This window comes from Coptis chinensis, chromosome 9, assembly GCF_015680905.1.
Source record: "Coptis chinensis isolate HL-2020 chromosome 9, ASM1568090v1, whole genome shotgun sequence".
NCBI classification, from domain to species: domain Eukaryota; kingdom Viridiplantae; phylum Streptophyta; class Magnoliopsida; order Ranunculales; family Ranunculaceae; genus Coptis; species Coptis chinensis.
In genome coordinates, this window is record NC_141464.1 from 34127686 (window position 1) to 34151619 (window position 23934).

A 23934-nucleotide genomic window follows, 5' to 3' on the forward strand; every position below is an offset into this window, starting at 1 on the left:
GCATTGGGAAGCGATTGTGGTTGCCAGGGAAACTAGGTAAAACATAGAGACGACGTGATTCTAGAGACACTTGAAGAAACTTTAAACAATAATTGTGATGATATATCAAAGTGTACGTTAAATCTATAATAAATTATTTATTGTAAGTTATATTGCATTCACAATGGTTTTGCAGAATGGTAGGTTGAATTGATTATTTATACAGGTGTGACCCACTCTGGGATTAGGCCTACACAATGTAAGTATCGAGTAAGTTTCAGTTTTGTTATTTTATTATTAGATGCAGTTGATCTAATACGGTTTGAAGCTAAGGCGCCTCAGTAGAGGAACTAAATGGATTATTATTATTGAATTGGAAGCTAAAAGGCGCCTCATTAGAGGAACTACCTGCCTTAATTATTGTATTTAAGAATGTTATATTATTCGTTGAAAGTTAAGGTGCATCGGTGGAGGAACTAACTGCCTTATGGATTGTGTATATATATGTATAAGTATATTTTGTATTTTAGGGCTACTCATACTATCATTGTTTATAATGCTGACCCGATTTGCATGTTTGCTTATCGGGTGTGTTCATAAAATAAACCCAGTTGATAAGTCTTGACAGGATTAGTGTTGAAGAAGGTTGGCTGCTTCTTGTAGTTTGTGCTAACATCTCATTACATGATATGTTTTGTTTTCCCTTGAGGTGCAATAGATTTTTATTTGAGACAATGTTTTTGTATTTTCAGTTGTAATTATAATTAAAGAGTTGTTGAAAGGAAATTTGTAACTTAATCATATTTGTGAATTTTTGTAATGAAGAGAACTTTTGTTTATTTAAAAATTTTATTGGTTTCAAATTATTAGAATAATTAAATAGATTATGGGTTTTTGGAAGTGGAAAGTGCATCACACCTCGAAAATCGAAGAGTCGGGAACAAATATTGTTTTTCCGATTTTATCGAAATTCGGGGTGTGATAGGCTGACTGTGCACTCTACGTGTGTCTCTTCATGGAAACTTTGGCAACCAAGGGACAAATGCCACATGCAGTAAAAAAGGAAGCTATGTATCGCGATCGGGCATCCAAGGCATACAAAATTTTGTTTGACAAACCATGTTAGGTGCCGAAACATTAATGCAACATGAATGTTGCACTGTGAACTCGTAGTTATTTTGATCTTGTTGTTAGCTAGCTAGTATCCTAGTTATTCGGGCCGTGGCTGTAGGGTCCTTTGTCGACACATTTTATGTAAAATTTATTATTAGTGCTATCAATTTGATGTTACTCCTGTACCACTGGCACATTGCAAGTCTTTAATACATAAGAGGTTTTACCTTTAAAGGTTCTATCTTTTGTTGCTCTTGTAATTAAATTTGTTAACACATTTCAAGTTATATTAATTTGTCCCCAACTATTGTAAGATATAGTGAATAATCCTCTATTATGAATCATGTGTATCTATTGTAAGATATTGTCTTTGGAATCATGTACTCATAATCAGGTGGTGGCTTGTTCTTAAATGCTAGTATCCTATGTATGTTCACGTTGAATACCTTATCAGCCAATTGCTTCCTAAATTCCAAGTTTCAAATGTTGCACTGTTAATTACGCCTGCAACATGAATAATTTTACAGACTATAAATTTCATTATAACAAATGAAAAATAAAACAAACCGACTAGCGAATAATCTCAAATGAGTATCAACGTTCCATAAAAGTATACAATGAGTATCAACTTCTCATTAATAACTGTCAGAAGACCAAACTTAAAAATCTCAATTAAGATAACTAAAAACATATGGTTGGCCGAGAACATCAAAACTGATCACAGACTAACGAATCACACCGGTGCTTTCAATTCTTTTTTTCTTGGGTCTACCAGGACCAATCTTCGGACTACACGGATAAACCGCAGGAGAATCAGGCGTACGTCTTGGCATAGAACCATTTGGAACTGGCTTGATAGAATGTGAGTAACATTGCCTGAACGCGATCACCGTATATCCTTCATCAATGTAGCCAGGCCATAAAAGGAATCACCCTTACTACCAATACAGGTGATAGCATGTATGCAAGGGAAATTATCAATACGCCAATAGTTACAAGTACATGTTCGATCTATTCATCAAATCAATTGAATGAATAACGTCGTTATGAACTAGAAACTGATTTTCATTGGATCTAACCACCCTCAAAGTCCTCGCAACTTCAACCTTACTAGCCAATACTATCTCCATTTTTGGACATAAAATGGAATTCCATTTCATAGACTCCTCCAATCTGTTCCAACTCATTTCCATTATCTTTTCCATGATTCCAAAAAGCATAGGAGTAATAGGCAAGAAGTGCTCCTTAGTGATCCATGCATTGAAACATTCAGCTAGTGTCGAGCACATCTCACCGTATCTAGCACCGTAGAAGTATGCATTTGCCCAATTTTCCAATCTAATATCTGTCAAAAACCTTTGCACGGGAAGACTGCCATATTTCTTCAACTTTTCAGCACAAGTAAAAAATTCATGATGAGAAGCTACATAAGCACAATCAAAAAATAGCTTCACAACATATTTCCTCAACTTGTTATCTTTCTGTATAGCAGAACCAACATTGTTCTTCAAGTGCCAAAGACAATACGAGTGAAATGACCCCGGAAACACAATTGGAATATTTTTAACCAGTCCAACATGCCGATCACTCAAAAATGTCAAAATTCTATCACTTGAAATAACAAGTTTCAATTGTTCTAGGAACCAAAACCAATTTGCATCAGTTTCACTAACCACTATAGCAATGGCCAACGGAAAAATCCCTTCAAGAATAACCAAAATAGAAAATAAAAATAAAAATGGTTAGTCTCATATGCATTAACAAACATTATTGCTAGCTGGTAAGCTTCTCAATAACAATATAATACTATTTCATGTTTATATAGATAACAAATAATCAATGCATTCCAAATGATATACTACATTACCTTGATTTCCATTTTTAGCGGTTGCAGCTAACAAACATCCCTTATGCTTATTCTTCAAAAAAGTACCATCTAAGTACACTATAGGACGACAATGGTTAAAACCATAACTGGAAGCCTCAAAGCATATGAACATTCTTTCAAACTTTTTCGTAGAGTCAATATCCAGAATAACGCGACTTCCAGGATTATTTTCTACGATTGTATTCTTCAACCATTTCAATTGGTGAAAACACAATCCATCTATACCATGAATCTCCTCCAAAGCAATCTTTTTAGCCGTGTAAGCATAGTAATATGTAATGTCAAGCCCGTAGTCAGTCTTCAACGTAGTCATCAAATCTTTTGGCTTTACCAAAGGCATACCGCGCACAATCTCTAAAATAAGATTTTCCACTAGCTTGCTCGACATCAAACAACTAGTAACATCTTTGCAGACGAATCCACAAAAGTGCTCAGAATGCATAGTTTTTATCACAAAAGAGTCAAACTCAGAAACTGCATGTACATGCCACAAACAACCAGTACTCTCCTTCTTAACACAATAAACCGTAACTCTCCCCGGATCATTATTTGAAAACTGATATTTGTACCCAGTCTCAATAGAATACTGCAATACTTTAAGACGGAAATCATTAACATCAACAAATGTTTGACCAACATGTTTGAGATTAAAAGCCCATAATCTACTCCTCAATTCTTTAATAGGCACTATTTCACTACCAGTCCCACTACCATAAGCACAAGAGCTACCATAAGAATTAAAAGAATTATCACCAGATGTACTACTCTAACCTACTCCATAAGCAAGTTTCAAAGAGACATCAATGTTAACTATAGAAAAGCCCTTTGCAAAGTCTGTAGCACGCTAAAGATTGAAGCTCTGCATCATTTTCTATAACAAATGACTTTCCATCGCGAGTGAAAGAAATATCAAAGCATAATGGATTTAACTCGGGCCAATTTGTTGAAATCTCATTTTTGAAATCGATAATTGATAAGCACCCAAAACTGTAATATTAAACCCCGAGAGACATAGCATTTTGGTCGATTATGTGTTTGATAATCATGTAATAATTATATTTTCGTACTTTTGTAGGTTTCCGCATTTAAAATGAATATAATGATAAAACATGCATTGAAGTACGGGAATACTGGAATATTTGAAGTTTCCCACTCAACCCCAGTGAAGCCCAACAAAGCCTGACTAGAGCCGAAGTTTCCAAAAGAACAAAACCAGTGCAGAACGGATCCACATATAAAGAAGCAGCAAACTTCCGAAGCTCACATCTGATAAGCAGCAAATTGCATATAACTCACATATAGTTGCACGTATAAGTAATATAGATTTTCATGTGTAAACTAGTATATGTTAATTAGTTTCTATTTTGGCATCTATCGTTTTAATTGCATGTTTCGTAATCACGTCTCCATAATACATTAATTACGTAAACTAAACAAAAAAAATAAAAAATAAATAAATAAATAAATAAATAAATAAAATATATATATATATATATATCATAGTAATTAAAATTTCATCTTAATCATCTTAATAACACCCCGCATAATACACCATCATAAATCATCATCCTATTCCATCAGTGCCTAGGAAACTTGGAAAAAATTGAGGTTGCCTAATTAAGGAACGTGCTAGCACGAACAACCTCCCTCAATTCTCTCAGGTGACCTGGCTGCTGGAATATTCACACGTTATCCTAGCTTACCTGCTCAAGTTAGCAACAGCTCAGGAAGACGTGCTTCACCCGGCCTTCCTTCCTTAATACATTAAACAACTGCTTATGCTATCTCCTAGACATAGTTCCTCCTCCGTAAACCAACCTCGTCAAACATCTCCATTGCCGTCATCTCCCTTAATTATGGCCCAGGAAAATCCCACAGTCGAGAAACCCCTTTCGGATTTCTATACTGCCTTACAAGAAGGACCTGCTTCTTGCATTAAACTCGATGCTATTGTAGGTGATTTTCGAATTCCGCCAAACATTTTCGGTTTGTTACTTGTTTACCATGGTCTAGACCATGAAAAACCGTACAATCACCTTCGTCGGATGCAACAAGTAGTCACCACTTTCCGCCATCCGACTGTTACCAACGAACAAGTCTTACTTAGGTTGTTTCCCTTCACCTTAGCTAATAAAGCGGTTTGGCTCACGTGCGGTAACACCGCAATCCATTGACACATGGGCCAAACTCGTACAAGCATTCATGATAAAGTTCTATACTTAGAAGAAAACTACAGAAATGCTTCAAAAGATTCAATTCTTTCGCCAGCACCCCCAGGAATCCTTTTCGGAAGCATGGAGCAGATTTACTGATCTACTTCTCGAATGTCCCCATCATCAACTCGACACCGCTGTATTAGTCCGTTCATTCTTTAATGGTCTCTCTGACCATCAAAAGGAAACATTAGATATCATGAACGGCGGTTATTTCATGGACAAGGGCGCTACTGAAGCATACACTTTTCTTGAGAAACAGGCTTCACGAAGCACCTATTGGGGAAACAATGATTCTTCCAGATCTTCTAAAGACACTCCTACCAAAGTTACGTCTATGTTCGAGGTCAAACCCGATCCGGAATTAAAAACTCTAATCGAGTCCCTAAACAAAAAGGTCGATGTTCTTTCGGTACAAGTAAATGATCAAAAATCCAAACAGGTCATGGCTGCCAACGCTTCCCCATGTCCTCTTTGCTTAAGTCCTGAGCACGCCAATTCTTATTGTCCTTTGGTATACGAGTGCCCTCCCCAACCTTCTGAAGAGGCTTGTGCTTTCAATGTCCCTAATGCACCTTGGCGACAACATCCGAATTTAGCTTGGGCACCCCCTTCCCAACAACAAGCTCCTCTGGGTGTCAACAACGTTCCTGTACGACCACCTGCGAACTACAATTCCTATCGTCAAGGAAATCCTCCACAATTCCAGCAAGGGCAAAGTAATTTTCCCAACAATACAAACATAGGGTACCAAAACAACCGCGAACCTTGTTTCCGCTTAATCAAAGGATATGGCTACCAAAATCAACCGTAAATAATAACCGTGAACTAGTTCCCCCGCTTATTTGGTACAATCCACGGTGATAAAGCAATTTGAAACTTTTTCGACATACATGAATCAACAGTAATCAAATCCTAGCTTCTATCCAACGTCTCTTCAAATTTGTTAGCTCAAGATAAAAGTCAAAAGGCGTGTTCCCGGCCAAGCGGTTCCAAACCCTAAGCCTACAAACACCGCCTTTGAACTCAACAATGCACCAGGATCTAGTAATCCAAGCCAGGGTAAGGTAAATGCCATTACCACTCTTCGTTCCGGCGAACCATCGACAATAAAATCATTATGCCAAACGAGGAATCGACGGAAACCACGGCTGACGTCCTTCCAACTCCTACCTCGCAACCTATAACGGACGAAGTTGTACCTTCCAATTCTACACCCACGCCCCCTAGGGAAAGACGCCATCGATCCTTTATAAATGCGATTCGCCCAAAAGCTCCGTTCCCTGCCCGTTTGGTAAAGAACAAACGTGACGAACATTTCGATGAGATCCGTGAAACCTTCAAAAATTTGACCATAAACTTACCTTTCCTAGATGCGTTTAAGCATTTATCCAAGCATGCCAAGTTTTTGAAGGACATGTGCACCACCAAACGACATACGAATGTTCCTCAACAAGCGTTCCTCATTGAGCAGTTTCCCTCGATTACCACTACCAATGGTGTGGTAAAGTACAAGGACCCAGGTCGACCAACTATACCATGCACGTTGGGCGACAAGTATACCGCTACCGCACTTTTAGACCTAGGTGCCAGTGTTAACCTACTTCCCTACTACTTATTTAAGCAGTTAGGTCTTCATGAATTAAAACCTACCAATATGACTCTGCAACTCGCGGATCACTCCATCAAGTACCCAAAGGGCATAGTAGAAAACATCATAGTCAAGGTCCAAGATTTTTACTACCTAGTTGGTTTTGTCATTTTAGATACTGAAGTGGCCTGTGACTCCATTCCTATCATCTTGGGACGTCCTTTTTTTGTAACTGCTAACGCTCTCATCAATTATCGGGACGGTTCAATGACATAGTCTTTCGGGAACCTTTTCATTTAACTCAACGATTCAAATTAATGAAACAATTTCCGATCCTATAATGGAGGGCGAGATTAGTTTGGTTGATAGGCTGGAACATGATTATTTCACAAACTCTTTTCCCCAGACGAGATACACCAATTTCTTTCTTTTGATAATCCCGAAGTTTGATGATGACTCGCATACATAAAGGATGTCCACACATTATTAGAGTCGGTACCACTATTTGATCCTGGCTGGCTGCATTGCAAACCGATTGAAGAACCGGATTAAGCTCTTTTCCATTGAAGAGATGATCCTCACGAATCCTTGATCCCCAATCCTCCAACTCCGGATTTAAAACATCTACCCTCTGATTTGAAGTACGTGCATCTTGATCTCGATGGTAGTCACCCTATAATAATTTTTGCTCACTTGACTACCGACGAAAAGGCACGTTTGATTCATGTCATTCATGAACACCGCTCCGATATCGGATGGTCCTTAGATGATATCAAGGGAATAGACCCTAGCATATGCACGCATCGCATACATCTCGATGACGGCACAAAGACATCGCGAGAACCACAATGCCGCCTTAATCCCGCCATGAAGGAAGTGGTGAGAGAGGAAGTTTTACGTTTACTTGATGCGGGTATCATATATCCTATTTCTGATAGTGATTGGGTTAGTCTTGTCCACGTTGTTCCCAAAAAGTCCGGCATTCAAGTTGTACAAAATGAAAATGGTGAGTGCATCTCCACTCGCATTCCATTAAAAGGGAGAATTTGCATTAACTATCGCAAACTTAATGCCAGAACACGTAAAGATGACTTCCCTCTCCCATTCATTGACCAGATGCTAGAACGTTTAGCTAGTCATGCTTACTACTGTTTTCTTTATGGCTATTCCGGATACTTCCAAATTGTCATCGATCCCGCCGATCAAGAAAAGGCAACTTTCACGTGTCCCTTCGAAACCTTTGCATACAGACAAATGCCTTTTGGTCTTTGTAATGCCCCAGGCACCTTCCAACATTGCATGCTTCATATTTTCAGTGATATGGTGGAACGTTATATGGAAGTCTTCATGGACGATTTTTCCATCAACGGAAATTTCTTTGACAACTACCTATCCAACCTTTCTAAAGTATTAATGCGTTGCGAAGAGAAAAATCTAGTACTCAATTGGAAGAAGTGTCATTTCATGATTACCAAAGGACTTGTTCTAGGTTATATTGTTTCGAAAGAAGGGATAGAGGTTGATAAAGCTAAAATTGTTAAAATTGCTTCGTTACTTTTCCCACGTACAGTTCGTGATATCCGTGCCTTTTTAGGTCACGCTGGGTTTTACAGGAGATTCATTCAGGATTTTTCTAAAGTTGCTCGACCTTTAACCAATCTCCTGTTTAAGGATGCAGTATTCAACTTCAATTTCGATTGCAAACAAGCTTTTGATACTCTAAAAACCGCTCTGACTACCGCTCCTGTCATTCAACCCCCTGATTGGTCCCAACCATTCGAACTGATGTATGATGCTAGCGACTTTGCTATTGGCGCCGTACTAGGCCAACGACGTGATGACAAACCCGTTGTCAATTTACTACGCTAGTAAAACTCTTAATGACGCTCAACGTAATTACACAATAACTAAGAAAGAGTTCCTAGCTGTTGTTTATGCCTTGGATAAGTTTCGCCCTTACCTAGTTGGAACATCCACTATCGTATATACTGACCATGCCGCACTTCGGTACTTACTCACAAAAAAGGACGCAAAACAACGATTGTTCCGCTGGATCCTTCTCTTACAAGAATTCACCTTGGAAATCAAAGACAAGAAAGGAACCGAAAATGTCGTGGCCGACCATTTATCAAGGCTGGTTGGTGACATTGATAGTGATTCTGAAGCCATCTGTGATTTCTTCCCAAACGAATATTTATACTATATTTTCTCATCTCCATGGTACGCGGATATCGTTAACTACCTAGTTACTGAGGAAGTTCCTTCCTCTTGGTCACGTCCTGATCATAAAAAGTTCGTATCCACTGTAAAATATTATTTTTGGGATGACCCCTACCTCTTTAAGTATTGTTCCGACCAACTAATTCGTCGCTGCATTCCCGACTGGGAGCACACCAACGTATTATCCTATTGCCATGAACAATCTTACGGAAGTCATTTCAGTGGAAAGAAAACTGCGGCCAAGGTATTACAATGTGGTTTTTACTGGCCTATCCTTTTTCGCGATGCACATGAACATTGCATAGCTTACATTCATTGTTAGCACCTAGGTCGAATTACCAAACGAAATATGATGCCCCTAAATCCTATCTTGATTGTGGAAATTTTTGATGTTTGGAGCATTGATTTTATGGGACCTTTCCCTATTTCTCAAGGTTTTCTATACATTTTAGTCAGTTGTAGACTATGTGTCCAAATGGATTGAAGCACTCGCATGTCGCTCAAATAACCATAAGACTGTCGTGAAATTTGTTAAAGAAAACATTTTTTCTCGTTTTGGTGTCCCCAAAGCTATCATCAGTGATGGGGTACACATTTTTGTAATAAAATTTTTAGGTTTTTAATGAAAAAATATGGAGTTACTCACAAGGTTGCTACTCCATATCACCCACAAACGAGTGGCCAAGTGGAAGTCTCCAACAGAGAGATAAAGTCTATTATGGAGAAAACTGTCAACCCATCAAGAAAGGACTGGTCTCTCCGGTTATCGGATGCCTTGTGGGCATACCGAACAGCATTTAAGACACTTATAGAGATGTCTCCTTACCGCATTGTTTTTGGAAAACCTTGTCATCTGCCAGTTGAACTTGAGCATTGTGCCCTTTGGGCCATCAAAAGCCTCAATTACAATATCATCGAGGCAGGCAAGAAGCGAAAACTATAATTAAATGAGCTTGAGGAGATTCGGAGTGATGTTTATGATCTCTCGAAATCATACAAAGCTAATATGAAAAGAGTGCACGACAAGCACATTTTTCGTAAGGATTTTAAAATTGGCCAAAAAGTTTTACTGTACAACTCCAGATTACACATTTTTCCTGGTAAATTGAAAACACGATAGTCTGGTCCTTTCATTGTGTCAAGCTGTGAAACATTATGGGGCAATCTCTTTGCTTAATCCACAAGATAACAGCGAATTTCAAGTCAATGGACAATGCCTAAAAATTATTACCGCAATTAATTACGCCACCGGATGTTGAACAGACTCTTCTTCAGGATCCGGTCTACAGAGACTAGATGTTTCGTTTGGCGTACTCAATCTTGTTTCTATAGAGGGTACGCCATTTTGGTAGCCGGGCCATCTTCTATCTTATAATCTCCATAGTTCTTTGAAGTGTGCGGTTGCAAGCGCCGGAACCTTAGTCCACAAAAACTCTATTTCAGAACTAAGTATAAATGTCTTCTGTAACACGAGCAAACGTGCTTTTCGGTAAACGATGGGTACCTAAAATTTCACCTCCTTCTTTCTCTTCCCTTTTCTACTCTCTACCTCGCGAACTTCAGCTAATCATTTGGTGTAAGTCTCACTCATCACGAATAGGGAATGGTCGTAGTACTTTTGCTCGTAAACGACGTGCGCGAAGGATGGGCTAGTGTATGCATTGTCAAACACCCTTCTGTCTAGGTCTTGACTTCCTATCCGATACTAGCCAGTTTAAAGTATACTTTTGTCTGACACCAGATGTGCAGGATAATCTTCATCGCCGCGCCGTTTCTCCCATAGGTTGGGACTCGTCTTGAGGATCTGACGTTAAAAGACTCACCTTGTAGATATGTTTATATTGTTGCCTTTTCCCTTTGCATTAAGTTTTGCACATGAGATTCGTGTCCAACCTCAGATGATGCATACTTGGAACACAAACGGGCAATGGATTCCACCAGACCAACCCTAGAATTGGTTACTTTGAGTTCCCTTGGGGCGGTTTGAGGATAGCCATATGTAATAAGGGCAATTTTATTAGACCGTAGCGCGCACGGTCCAGGATGGTACCGTCCTGCCCCTAACCCCATAATACATAGAGGTAAAGCCACAGTCTTGCTGGATTGGGTTCGCTTCAGAGCCGACATGACAGTTGTCTATGATTTAAGATGGTGACTCTTCTGGACATCCAGTGTTTTTCACGTATATCTACCTTGTATATAAATAAAACCTTTGTTTATAAATAAAACACTCTCCTTATTTTCAAAAACTCTTGTGACCTTTGAATGACTCATACAATTGGATAGCATTTTTCGTGCCGATCATTTCGATATCTCATTCATCCAATTCGGAGTCCAAACGAGTCGTGGGTAAGCGTTTAGATTTTTTTAGGCTTAAATCGGGCTTTTGGCTTGATTTGGGCTTGGGAAAATTTTTAGCCCAACCAAAATATCGAAATCTCGGGCCCTTTAAACCCGACAAACTCGACCACACGCGTCACCATCACTCATTTCTTCTTCCCTAAATTCCGGATCTTGCCCCCTCTCGTTTAAGTCTCGCACAAGATAGGCCCACACTAAATCCAGGTCTCGCGCGAGACTGTTACAACTCCGACCATAATTCTCTTCCGTCAGCAAGTCCCATTTCTTCCCCTCATCATTAATCAATATCCAGCCTCTCCCTAAAACCAGTGATGGCCGGTAACAGGCGTATTTGTGTGGAGAAAATTTTTGAAAATTTATTTGGAAACGGGATGTTTGCTCCATTCTTTGATAATGAAATCTACTCTAGAGGATGGGAGTACTTGTTATATGCTAATGGAGGGCTTTATTCAAAGGATTTGGTGATGAAATTCTACGACAATGGGAGCTTTAATGGCGACCATTTTTGGGTTACCGTCGAGGGTGTGCACCACGAAGTCACACATGTTTTGCTCTTCGGAATCACGGGCATTCCTATGGTCGACCACGTGCTGACTCAGCAGCAGTCCATGTACCCACGGACTTACGACCTAATGCTCGACACGCTAATCGAGGGAGAGTACAACATAGATGGAAAATCGCGATATCATTTCGGTCGCGATGGAACCGGTTGGCGGACTCAATGGTTGGGACTGAACATCATTGGCACCTCGAAGCCCCCGGACATCAACAAGACCTTCCTCCACCTTCACGGATCCTCCAGAGCGAAAGGGTAACTTCGATCATTACCTTTCTTTTTGATATTATTACACATGCCACTCTTAGATCAGCCCCTCTTGCTGTTCTGGTAACACAAGTTATGATTACCTTGGGTTTTCTGTCCGCCACCCCGCTACTCCCTATACCACAATATGAGAATGTGCTTGTCTTCAAGAAATGCATACTGGACCCTTGGGAACCCACAGCACCTAGGGCTGTCGAGCACGCTAGCGTAGGCTCCTCTCACCCACCCTACTTTGATGAGACTGCCATGAGTAAGATGACCCACCCCATAAAGGCCTTACGTGCTGTGAACAGTGGTTTGAGAGACATGTACACTCGCCAGGTATTGATGAGACGTACCTTGGGCAAGTTAAGGACAGATATGACCACTCGCCACGAGTTGATGACAGACAGCATGGGCGAATTCCAGCAGGAAATGAGAGTTTCCATGACTGCATTTCAGGACCATATGCTTACTCGCCAGAACCAGTTTCAGCGAATGTTCATGGCGAGCCAACATCAGTTTGAGGCACAGGTGATGGATACTCTTGGTGATATCCAGGAGCAGTTAGCCTCCACGGGAGCTCGTACTACACGACGTCGCAGGACTCCGGGTTCTTCTTCTGCAGCCCCCGAGGATTCTTCTGCAGCTCCTGAGGATCATCAGTAGCTAGTTTATTTTTCCAGTCATGTATAATATTTATGTCAAATATTTGATTTACGTGTTTGCATTTCCAACTTAATAGTAGGTTATTTCCCAAAAATTTCTGCCTGGATATGTTAGTTATATCTAATATTATATTATATAGGTAGGAACATATATAATAATATTAGTAATAATAATTTATATAGATATATATAAATATATATACATATATATTTTAGATGTCACACTTAATAGCAAACGGTACCGTAAACTAACGTTTTATTAAACGGTCATGAAAACGCACAAAAAACGGTCATGAAAACGCACAAAAAAACAGTCAGAAAACGGCAAATTTCTTTCTATAAATAAGTTCAACACTTCCTCCACATTCACTCATTTCATATTCTTCCATCTACACTTCTTATTCTAAAAAATCGTTTTTAGTTCCGCTCCAAATTTCAAGCTTCATGGATGCACTAGAAAAGTTTGAGCAGTGGCAAATTGAATATGCCAATCAAGTCTTCATGCTTGTTTGTTTCATCATAGTAATGTTGTTAATGTGGCATATGGTTCTATCTAATATTTAGATTTGTATTTCATTCCCCGTATCATTATGTTGTGTTTCCATACCGTTGCACGTTCTTACATCTTATTGTGATAGTATATCTATATTTTCCTTGTCCTTCTACTTACGCTATTTACGGGAAAAAAAAAAAAAAAAAAGGGGGGGGGCACTCCTTGTCACATGCCCCCATTCTTCTCATCCACACTACATCCACTTTTGTGCATATCTTAGAAGATACACGTGGTCTAACTACCCTGTGACACCTCGATCCGTATCTTTTACATTTTCGGATTGGTGCCTATTTATAACAAGGATAGACACCTCAAAAATCTAACTTTGCTTTTTCCAATAAATTTTTCTTCACCACTCCATCTTTAATGGCCCTCACTCGAAGTTTCATGCCCTAGCAAAATTTTATGGAAAATTTCCAAAATGGTCTTTTTCATCCCTTTTTTGACATAGAAATATCACGTCGAGGATGGTACCCTCTTTTACATCATAAGCAAGCATTTTATTCCAGAGAATTGGTCTTGTTGTTCTATAAAAGCGATTATTTCCAAAACGGACAATTCTTTGTCCGTGCTAACGGATGCGAGCATGAATTGACTATGGAAATCATCTCTGAGGTACTTCAAATTCCTATTACAAACGAAGGAGTACACCTTCAGGATTCACCTTTCGACAATATCAGGCATCTGATGTTTGCAACTATCCTTCACGGCGAATATAACCGGAAAAACCGTATTGTTTATCAGCGATCTTTGCAAAAGAACCAATTATCTGTGATCCAATGGGTAGCTCATAATGTGCTCAGCACGTCTAAGACTTCGAAATAACCAAACCCTCCTCCATCTACTCGGGTCTTACAGAGTAACGCAATGATTTTTGCATTATTAAATTTCTCTCGAACGCGATCGCGACGCGGGAAAAAGGCGACTCTTTTACCAACCATTGTGACACTTATCATGATACGTTGGGGTTTTTCTAGTACTTCTCCTCATACACCTCTTCAACGGCTAACATTCTTACCATTCACTTTCGGTATGTAGGAACGGATTCTCGAACCCCGGCGTTGCAAAAGAACCATATCGGTGCGAAACCAACGAAGATTGTTCCATCGACAACATCTTCACCGAAAATGCATTATGCAACGTATTTAATCCCATGGAAGGCCTTCGTTTAATGCAACAAGGACTGATGACATTATTCAAACGTCGAACATTATCATCACCCGGTCTTCTTGAATTTCGGGACTGCGGACAATAAATGAAGAGGAACAAGCACAATTCTTGCACAGCCACAACCAGTTCTTGGCAAATCACACTCTCATAATGGAGAACCACACTGAGATTTACCAAACAGAAAGCGAAATGTTGCAATGGGTTGTTGCACGGATTGACGACATAGAAAATCTTATAAATGGATCCCTCCCACAAAAGGATCCTCGCCGTTACTTGGGCCCATGACACCATTTTAATTTTGCAATTTTATGTTATTTGTCATTTTTCTTTAGTTTTTAATTATAGTGAAATTTTCCTATGGTAATTTGTTTTTACTTAATTATTCTCATCATACTCTAATATTTGTTTATCCTTGTCTAAACAGGTCACATTTTTTTCACACATCTTCTACAATGGAAGCTCCAAAGATGATTCGAACAATCTTTCCATTTGTTCTTTGAATTCTCTGCGATATGGACATCTTTTCAGAGACTACATCACTCAAGTTGGTTGGAACTCTCTTATTCTACACCCGGAACAGACATACTCCCTAGGTTTGGCAACTTATTTTTATGATCACATGGAAGATCTACCAGCTATACAGGGTTTCCCTTTGAATGGATTTACAATCCGTATTGGTAACACCCAACACTCTTTTTACGAGCCAACTGTTGCTATGGCTCTAGACCTTCCTCCTCTTCAGCAAGACCTCCCCATTCAATACATGATAGAGAATGACTTTAATGACTATTCTAGGGAAGATTTTGCTGCCCGGTATGGCGATGGCATTGCCCACGTCAGTGAACGTGCCGAAGCTGGCCGATGGCCAGACTTCACTATTCCACTAGCCAGTATGACCATGAATGTTAGAACTACCATGTTATTTATTCTTCTGAACATCATGGGGGATTGGCATTTTTTCACTGCATCAAAGTCAGCTTGTAAGACATTCCATGCCTTGGCCCAGCAACATACCGCCTTTGACATTACAGACCTAGTAATTGAGAATCTTAAAGGGCTCGGTCTTTTCGGCAAAGACTATATCACCCCGCTAATTACAAAGATGCGGATAGTGAGGGCGTACTCCCGCAGCTTTCGCGGCCACCTTTCAGGAATTTGGGTAAAGGTCGACTCTATGTGTCCAACAAACAAGATAATTCGTTCTTTACGATTTAGGACATGGCGACGCCCTGCAAGGTATCTAAAGAAAGTTCGTTCTTTCCCTAATGATGATAAAATGATAGCTCATCTAGACAATGCAAAAAAGAGGAAGTGGAGCGAAGTCTGGAAAGCTATGATAGATTGGCGTGATGCAAAGGAATGACATTTCTATAGGGAAGAGGCAAGGATGGACTATCCCCCAGTTCAAGGTTGGGGCAATGTGAGTTGATGCATGTACATATTTGTTTTACGTTTTGATGTGAAATAAATAAATAACCTAATAGTGTGCTACTCTAACAGTGTGCTTCTACTTTTATGATGTATAATATATAATGTGTTACAATAAATTTCTGTGGAAGATGTCAGCTATATTTTTGCTCAAAGCCTCTCAGGTATACTCTTTCTTCCTCTTAACACTTTGAGGACCGTTGTCCATTTGTTTGGGGGTGGTGAGAACCTTTTGCAAAAATTAGGCATGCATAGTTGTATATAGTTTACTTGATGTCTAAATAAACGTATTTAGTGACAAATTCTCGTTTCCCTTTCTATAATGAAAAATATTTAGAAATCTCACCCTAGCATCAGAATTAGGACTTGTTCTTAGAAACTTAATTTAATATGTATGCAATAGTTTTTACATTTTTTTCATGAGCATTCATGCACTGACTATCATTAAATGTACACAGCAGTAAGTTTCTGGGACCCACGGTTAGACAACTTAGTTTCTATATCCTGTAAGAATCTAACCAAAAGCCTCAAAATGTGTGATATATGAGTAATGACACAGAAGAGTAGTTCTTCCGAATAGAGAAGTTCACACGTATACTTACTTGATCACTACCCAAATCCTAGGCGACAATTTAGGCCTTCTTTGGATCGATATAGCCAAAAATTCACACTTGTAAAAAAAAAATTACCGCTAATCGCTCCACGGAACCTTTCATTAATCCTTTCTACTTCACCAAAAAAAATCATTACCCATCTATTAACCACAAATAAATAATCCTACCAAGATGATGAGTATGAGAAATAGGATGAAGTGCAGAAAAATGAAAAGAAAAATCTTGTCACAAATCAAAATCAGTTACCTGTTTCAGAAGAAAAGAAAAAGAAAAAAAATAGAAATATGTTTCCAAAAATCAAAAGAAATATCAAGGTTAGAATTCCCCCAAAAAAAATCAAATCAAAAGGGAATACAAAAGCTTGAAAAATCCAAGTATGGAAACCCATGTTAGAAGCAGGAAAGAAAATAAGGATTCTCTAGTATAAATATCTCGAAGACCTTACTCTCTTATACTTATCATTTTTGAATTTTCCATTCCAATTTCTTCTACACTACCTCCTAAGCCCCATAACACCTAATAAAGACCCCTAGGTCAATTAGGAGTAGGATAGTGTGATAATAAGTAGTAGTTGTGACTTCTTGACCTCGGCTCCTCTGACTGTCATTGAGTATGTGAGGAAGCGTGCCAACCGCATTACACCGGAGATAGCGTAACTTGAGTGGAAAAATAAGAGAGAAATTGTGTTTCGACACATACCTGTGAGAACCTATTTAAGAACGCTATCCAAAGGATCCAGAAACGGCCCTGCTCGTACATTTCATTATAAGATCACTGCATGCATGCTCATACATAGATATTTTGATTATTGTATGTATATTAACTTGAAATTCGAAAGAATTAAATCCTTGTTTCTCCCGCTAGTGAGATGTCTAGATACCTGAGATTAATTAAGGAAACAAGCCTTTGTTGTTCGAAGTCGTTGTAGTATAAATGAAGTTTGTGAGTATCTTCGGAAAACTCTCACGAGGTTATAACTCGTCCACTAGGGAATTCCTAGTGGTTCAAGGCCTTGTTGCATACAATCAATGTAACCGCACTCTGCGAAATAAGATTTAGCTTAGGACAACACATTTTTGACCACTTATCATTTTAATGTCTCCTCTTTGCTTCGAGGACAAGCAAAATGTTTGTTTGGGGGTGGTGTGATAAGCACCAAAACCGTAATATTAAACCCCGGAGATATAGCATTTTGGTCGATTATGTGTTTAATAATCATATAATAATTATATTTTTCGTACTTTTTTGGATTTCCGTGATTTAAAATGAATATAATGATAAAACATGCACGAAGCACGGGAATCTTTGGAATATTTGAAGTTTCCTACTCAACCCCAAATGAAGCCCAACAGAGCCCGACTAGAGCCGAAATTTCCAAAAGAACAAAACCAAGCGTAACGAGTCCACATATAAAGAAGCGACAAACTCCGAAGCTCAAATCGATAAATCTGGATGCCGACGTTGGCTAGTGAACTGTCAGAGCGACTTGGGCGACAAACTCTACGCAAAGACAGAAAGTTGTAAAAATGCCAAAATCGGCGCCGCCACTGGACACACTAAGTGGACCCACTCTGCGGGCCCAAAAGGCATGACGAGTCAAAGATAGGCGGTGGCAAGTGATGGTCTTAATTTGGTGCCACCCTGATAATAAAAGACACGTACCAATTCAATGTTTGAATTGAATTGGGCTAAAAGACGAAACCAAAACATATAAAGACAAAACCTTATAAAGAAAAAGACAAAGCTAAATTAAAACAGGTAAAACCAAAACTTTGTATTTTAAAGTTTTGAATCTCTCAATTAGCATAAGGCCAAAACTCAATTAATCCGTCTCCAGTCTCCCGCCTTCTCTTACGAACTTACCCTTGGTATTGACATAATTTGTAATTTGATAAGTTTATTTGGTCTTTTCACATCATTTGGAAAAAAATGCCCTTATTTGAATTATACGTCGTGGGTAATTAAGTAATTAACAAAAAAAAAAAACCCAACCCGTCGTCAAATAATATATCTCTCAAATCTTTTTGATTCCTCCAAGAACAAGAAAAAGGGTTGAAGCTGAAACCGACACTACCACCACTTACTACTAGTGACTCCCTGGAACGAGCTAAAGAGGCAATTGCAGTGAATGGGAAAGGTCAAGTGGAAGTTGGAATTGAGATTAAGAAGAAGAAGAAAAGTAGTGTTGTGAGAGCTAGGAATATATTGGCTACTGCTGCTGTCATTGTGATTTATAAGGAGGAAAGTCGACTGTGCGATTAGATTGGAGGAGGTGGTGTTGGGAGTGATATTGGGGTGGCCTTTTGTACTATGAACTTTCACGTTTTTATCACTTTATACCATGAACTTTTTTTTTCCGAGTGACTTAGGCCATGAATTTTATTGAACGTTTTATTTTAATTGGGTTAAAGGTGTAGTTCCGTTATAGAATATGCCTATGTGTACAAATGGGTGTCTATCTGTACTAACAAAAGCTTATGTGGTGCCTATCCGATTAGCCACATATGCACATTCTATAACAAAATGGTAATAGTGGTCTAAGGTGGAACTTTCTATAAAGTTCGTGGCCTAATTTTTTATTTTTTTTATTTACTATATTAGTTCCTTAAAAACAACAGAGATTGGGCTTCCCAATGTTCCAATTTCATTTTGGATAAAAGACAACATTTTCTAATTCATAAAACTAGGTTCAAAACCCTGATTCCGGTCTTTATTAGTCAAAAACCCGTTAATTTTATGAATTACGTCTAAAACCCATCTGGTTTTTAAAATTGTGAAATAAAGGTTTCATTTTCAGTAAGTTGCGAGAAAAAACCAGCCGCACCTTATTTACTTTTTCAAAATACCGTATATACCCTTTTTATGTGAAATTTGTTACTCCATTTATTTCTTTATCAATTTAGGTTTTTATCATCTTGAATTTGGAAAGAAATTGGCGATGGTGATTTCTCATATCGTGATTTAACTCGAGTGAAAGAAATTTTGTGTTGTACGATGGATTTTACTGTTCTTGGAATTATATCCTACAAAAATTTGACTCTCGTAAGTCGTATTAGTCCGTCTTCTTCCATTATTGATAAAAACGCATTTAATTGTACGTTTATTGGTTTTCTTGATTAATTAAGTCCGAGGTCCACAGTCCGAAGTCCCAAGTCCAAAGACCAAAGTCCCAAGTCCAAAGTCCGTATAGCCGTACGTTTTAGTCAAGTTACCTTACTCACGTGGGTTTGGTAGGATAGGTCGAGTAAGGGATCGTCCAAGCCTTAGGGCTCGGAAAGGTTCACAACTGAAATTACAACTTTTGGTGAATAGAATTTTAGGTTGGTTTTAATTAAATTAACGGTAATGCAAATAATGTAAATTACTACGGTGATTTTGATGTAGATAACCAAAGATAGAGAACAGGGAGAGAGTTAATCATACTCATGCACGAATCATTTTTCAACAGTTTATATTACCACGTCACTACATCTCTAATTGCCTCCGTGCGGTTCGGAGACGACGCCGAGTATTGATCCCTACAAGATGCCCACATCTCTCGAAATGATCGCGACTAGCATAAGGAGTTGAACTAATATTTCATCTCGGAATATCATTTCAGCTCGGCTCGATTCCATCATTTGGACAAATTGGAGAGTTGGCTCGACACATAGAGTCGCCACGGAGACATTTTAGGTCGCGCGACGAGATCGTTCATTCTAAAGCATCAGCACTCCAAATTTGTACAGTCTCAGTCATTTTGGGACCGAATGTCTAATCTATGCCTAATTCCTAAGTAATGATTCTATAATATTAAAGAGTCAATCCATATTCTCACACGAGCAGCATAACCCTCCCCCTGAGGGGGGGGGGGGATTAGCTCATGGTCATTGAAGGAATAATAAAACTTGTTGTATATATTAAGTAAATAAATGCAGGACAGGAATTACACTAGAAAATAAATGACTGTTATTAAGGGTAAATTGACTTACAGTATTTAAGCTGCTGGAATGAAAATGACAGAGTTTAAGTGCTGGAATGAAACTATAGACGTTAAAGTAAAACTAATGTATAGCTAAAGCATGAAAATGCTGAAGGAAAAATAATGAAGGCTACCCCCTCATATATATGTTAATAGTTTGCAAACATGGACTAATTTGAAAATAAAGCTGACGTGTTCAATGAGCATTCTGCCACTATTGCATATCAAAGACCACTAATACTGAACAGTTGAGAATGCTCCGAGGAAGCCACGTCAGTCTCCCTTTTTTCTCTAAGGTGGACACCTCAGCTTTTACAATAATTTGCCAAAAAGAAAAAGGAATTCTATGCCCTCTTTTCCCAATTTCAGTTGTTCATAACCCAAACAAAAAAAAAAAAAAAAAAAAAAAACTCTCCGCACAGATATCTTAGGTGTGTGATGATTTTTCCTAATCTATAAACACAAGTATTTTGTTGATGATCAAAGAACAATGAGAAGTATTGAATCAAGAAGAAGAAGAGATCTAGAAAATGATTAGTTGAACTACGTTCTTTAATGGCTACCTACATATCCTGTGAAAAGAAATCCAACTCAAAGCGTAGTTCAGCTATTCTATTTATAAGAATAGATTAGATTTCCCAATTAGTGTTTAACTTGGAGACTGTCTCTTGTTAAGTCTCATCCTGACTCTTCTAGAAGCCCCATGTTTCCCAAGTCAAATATGTCTCTCTTATTGACTTAAACAACATAAAAATATGTTTAGGTTCGAAGTAGTAGTTAGAGCTCCGAGACTGGTAGTTGAGCTCCGGATTTGGAGTTCATAGTTAGGAGTTGGTTATACGAACCTACTACTCCAACTAGTTCCAAAGACCTATGAATCTGCTCCGAACCTAACAGTTGATCGAGTTCCGGATTTGGAGTTCATAGTTAGGGGAGTTGGTTATACGAACTTACTACTCCAACTAGTTCCAAAGCCTACGAACCTGCTCCGAGCCTAGTAGTTGAGTTTTAGATTTGGAGTTCATAGTTAGGAGTTGGTTATACAAACCTACTACCCCAACTAGTTCCAAAGCCTACGAACCTGCTCCAAACCTAGTAGTTGAGTTCCGGATTTGGTTATATGAACCTACTACTCCAACTAGTTCCAAAGCCTACGAACCTCCTCTTCTTGTCTCACGCACTTCTGAACCTAAGAAGTGAGAGGATTTGGACTTGAAGTGTGTTCTGGTACTTTCTACCCACACCAAGACCATATCTGAGCCTTAAGAAGATGCTGCTACGTGTTACATATCTATTTGCTAAAATATGCACACACATTAGGGTTTATACATCTTCTCCTCATCAGTTCATACAAAACAAAATCTCTTCACAATAGCAACTGACTTTCTTGACTAAATCCCCTACAAAAACTGAAAAAGTTTCTTATCTCTTCTTCCTCAATCTCCAATAAATCCACTCTTCATCACCATACCACTTCCTATACACCGTCATTACCACCACACTTCGTACACATTAGCCTCAAGTCATGGCCACCACCATAGCGGCTGCAACTCCAAAAGGATGTGCGCAACTGACTAATGAATTTTTCAAGGAGAATACGCACCTTTTGCACCTTTTGATTGTTTTCCTTCCAAATCTGAAATTGGAGTTAAGGCTTGCGAAGATGCTACTCAAGTCCTTGCAAATTTGCAAACACAGAAGGTTCGTTCACAGTTGATTGCGTCTGATTACTTGGAAGCAAATAAAGATCTTATTGATGTCTTGGTATCCGGATATGAAAACCCAAACCCCGTTATTGCCTTGGCTTATGGTACAATGTTGAGGGGGGTGCATTCATTGGAATCTAAATGCCATATGAAGAAGTTTTTCGAGTTTTTGCAGCTTCCAAATCTTTTAATTAAACAACTCATGACTAGGCATAAATATAATGTTGCGGTATTTCTTACCAATAACTACGATTGGTTTTTTACTGATTACAACTCAAAGCTGCTGGAAAGTCCCATATACATCACCAGAAGACAAAGTGTAAAGATTTTTAATGCAACTTCTTAGGGAAACTGGCAAGAGTATCCAGATAGAGCTGTTTGGTGTGTTCAAGAGGTTTGTTGCCAATCCAGATATGCGGTCTTCTGATATTGTGTTAAAGCTGTTTGGATTCAGTAAAAAGAAAGCAGCGCCAAAGAAAGTATCGAAGCCCACTATCGATCAGCCACTTTGGTTTTCGGGTGCATAAGCGCCTGAATATTTGGACGGGATGTTGGTAGGTCATTACGGATTTGACCCGTTCGGTTTAGGTAAACCATTTGATTGAATATTTGCAATTTTATTTGGACACTTGGCAAATAATTTAGCTGGAGATATTATAGGGACCAAGTTTGAGGCTGCTGATATTACATCAACTCCATTTCAACCATACAGGAGTTAGTTGATACACGGAAGGTGGGCTATGTTGGCTACGACACTTGATGCTCTTATTGTTGAGTCGATCACTGGTGTTACTTGGCAAGACGCTAGAAAGGCATGTAAAGTTTTCACTTGATTGATCCATTACTTAATTCAAGTATGATAGTGTGGGTGAACTATCTATAGTGGTTACTAAGCAGTTGGGTCATGGATGTAATGTGAACTCCGATCTTCTATAAGGAAATCAAAATATAGACAGAGATGTTTGGGGGTTTCTGTTTTTGTTTTGTTCGCGAGAATATATTTATTTATTTTTAATTAAGTAAACAAAGATAGAAAAAAATAGAAAATGGGAGTAACGTCTGTTAAATGGGATGGACAGGTGTACGTGGGGGGTGTCAATGGTCCAGTTCTTAGTGTTGTGAGAATCAAGAACCATTTAATTTTACGGTTTCAATTCTGGTTCCGGTTCTTCACGGTTCTTAAAATTGTGGAACAAATACCCCTAACCATCGATTCCTAGCGGGTATTCCCAGTTCCAGTTCTTCATTTCGGTTTTTAAGAGATTTATTATTTACACACATTTTTTATTGGTCTTATTAAAAAAAAATGTCCTAAAAATACAAAAATACCGTATGAACGAGTCGCTTTTTAAATATTAATATAAGTAATGATGTCATTCAATAATAAGTTAAATAAAACCATATATTTTAGGTTATAAACTATATTTTTATATTATTTATAACATTAAATATTATGAAAACTACATATTATACTAATAAATAAAATTTAGTAATATATAAATGAACATTTTGAGTTTTTATATTCTTTCTTTCAATATTTTTTTATAAAAGTACGATAACGTTCGGTTCCGATTCGGTTTTAGTTCTGGTCCGATTTTTTTGTTTAAAAAATCATTTGGTTCCGGTTTTTTTAGTACCCATTTTTAAACGGTTCCTAAAAAAAAAGA

The 23934-nt window shown here is 38.5% G+C and overlaps 1 protein-coding gene and 1 pseudogene across 1 annotated transcript; one reads left to right on the forward strand and one right to left on the reverse strand.

Annotated features, from left to right (window-relative positions):
- Nucleotides 1-2084: 2084 nt before the first annotated feature.
- On the reverse strand, nt 2085-20135 carry LOC147475677 (uncharacterized). Its single transcript, XM_086585497.1, has 3 exons — nt 20059-20135; nt 2960-3705; nt 2085-2794 (listed from the first exon to the last, which is right to left on the reverse strand). The coding sequence occupies exons 1-3, from the start codon at nt 20133-20135 to the stop codon at nt 2085-2087; spliced, it is 1533 nt and encodes a 510-aa protein (XP_086441623.1).
- Nucleotides 20136-22086: 1951 nt separating this feature from the next.
- LOC147475678 (putative MO25-like protein At5g47540 pseudogene) lies at nt 22087-22794 on the forward strand (annotated as a pseudogene).
- The last annotated feature ends 1140 nt before the right edge of the window (nt 22795-23934 follow it).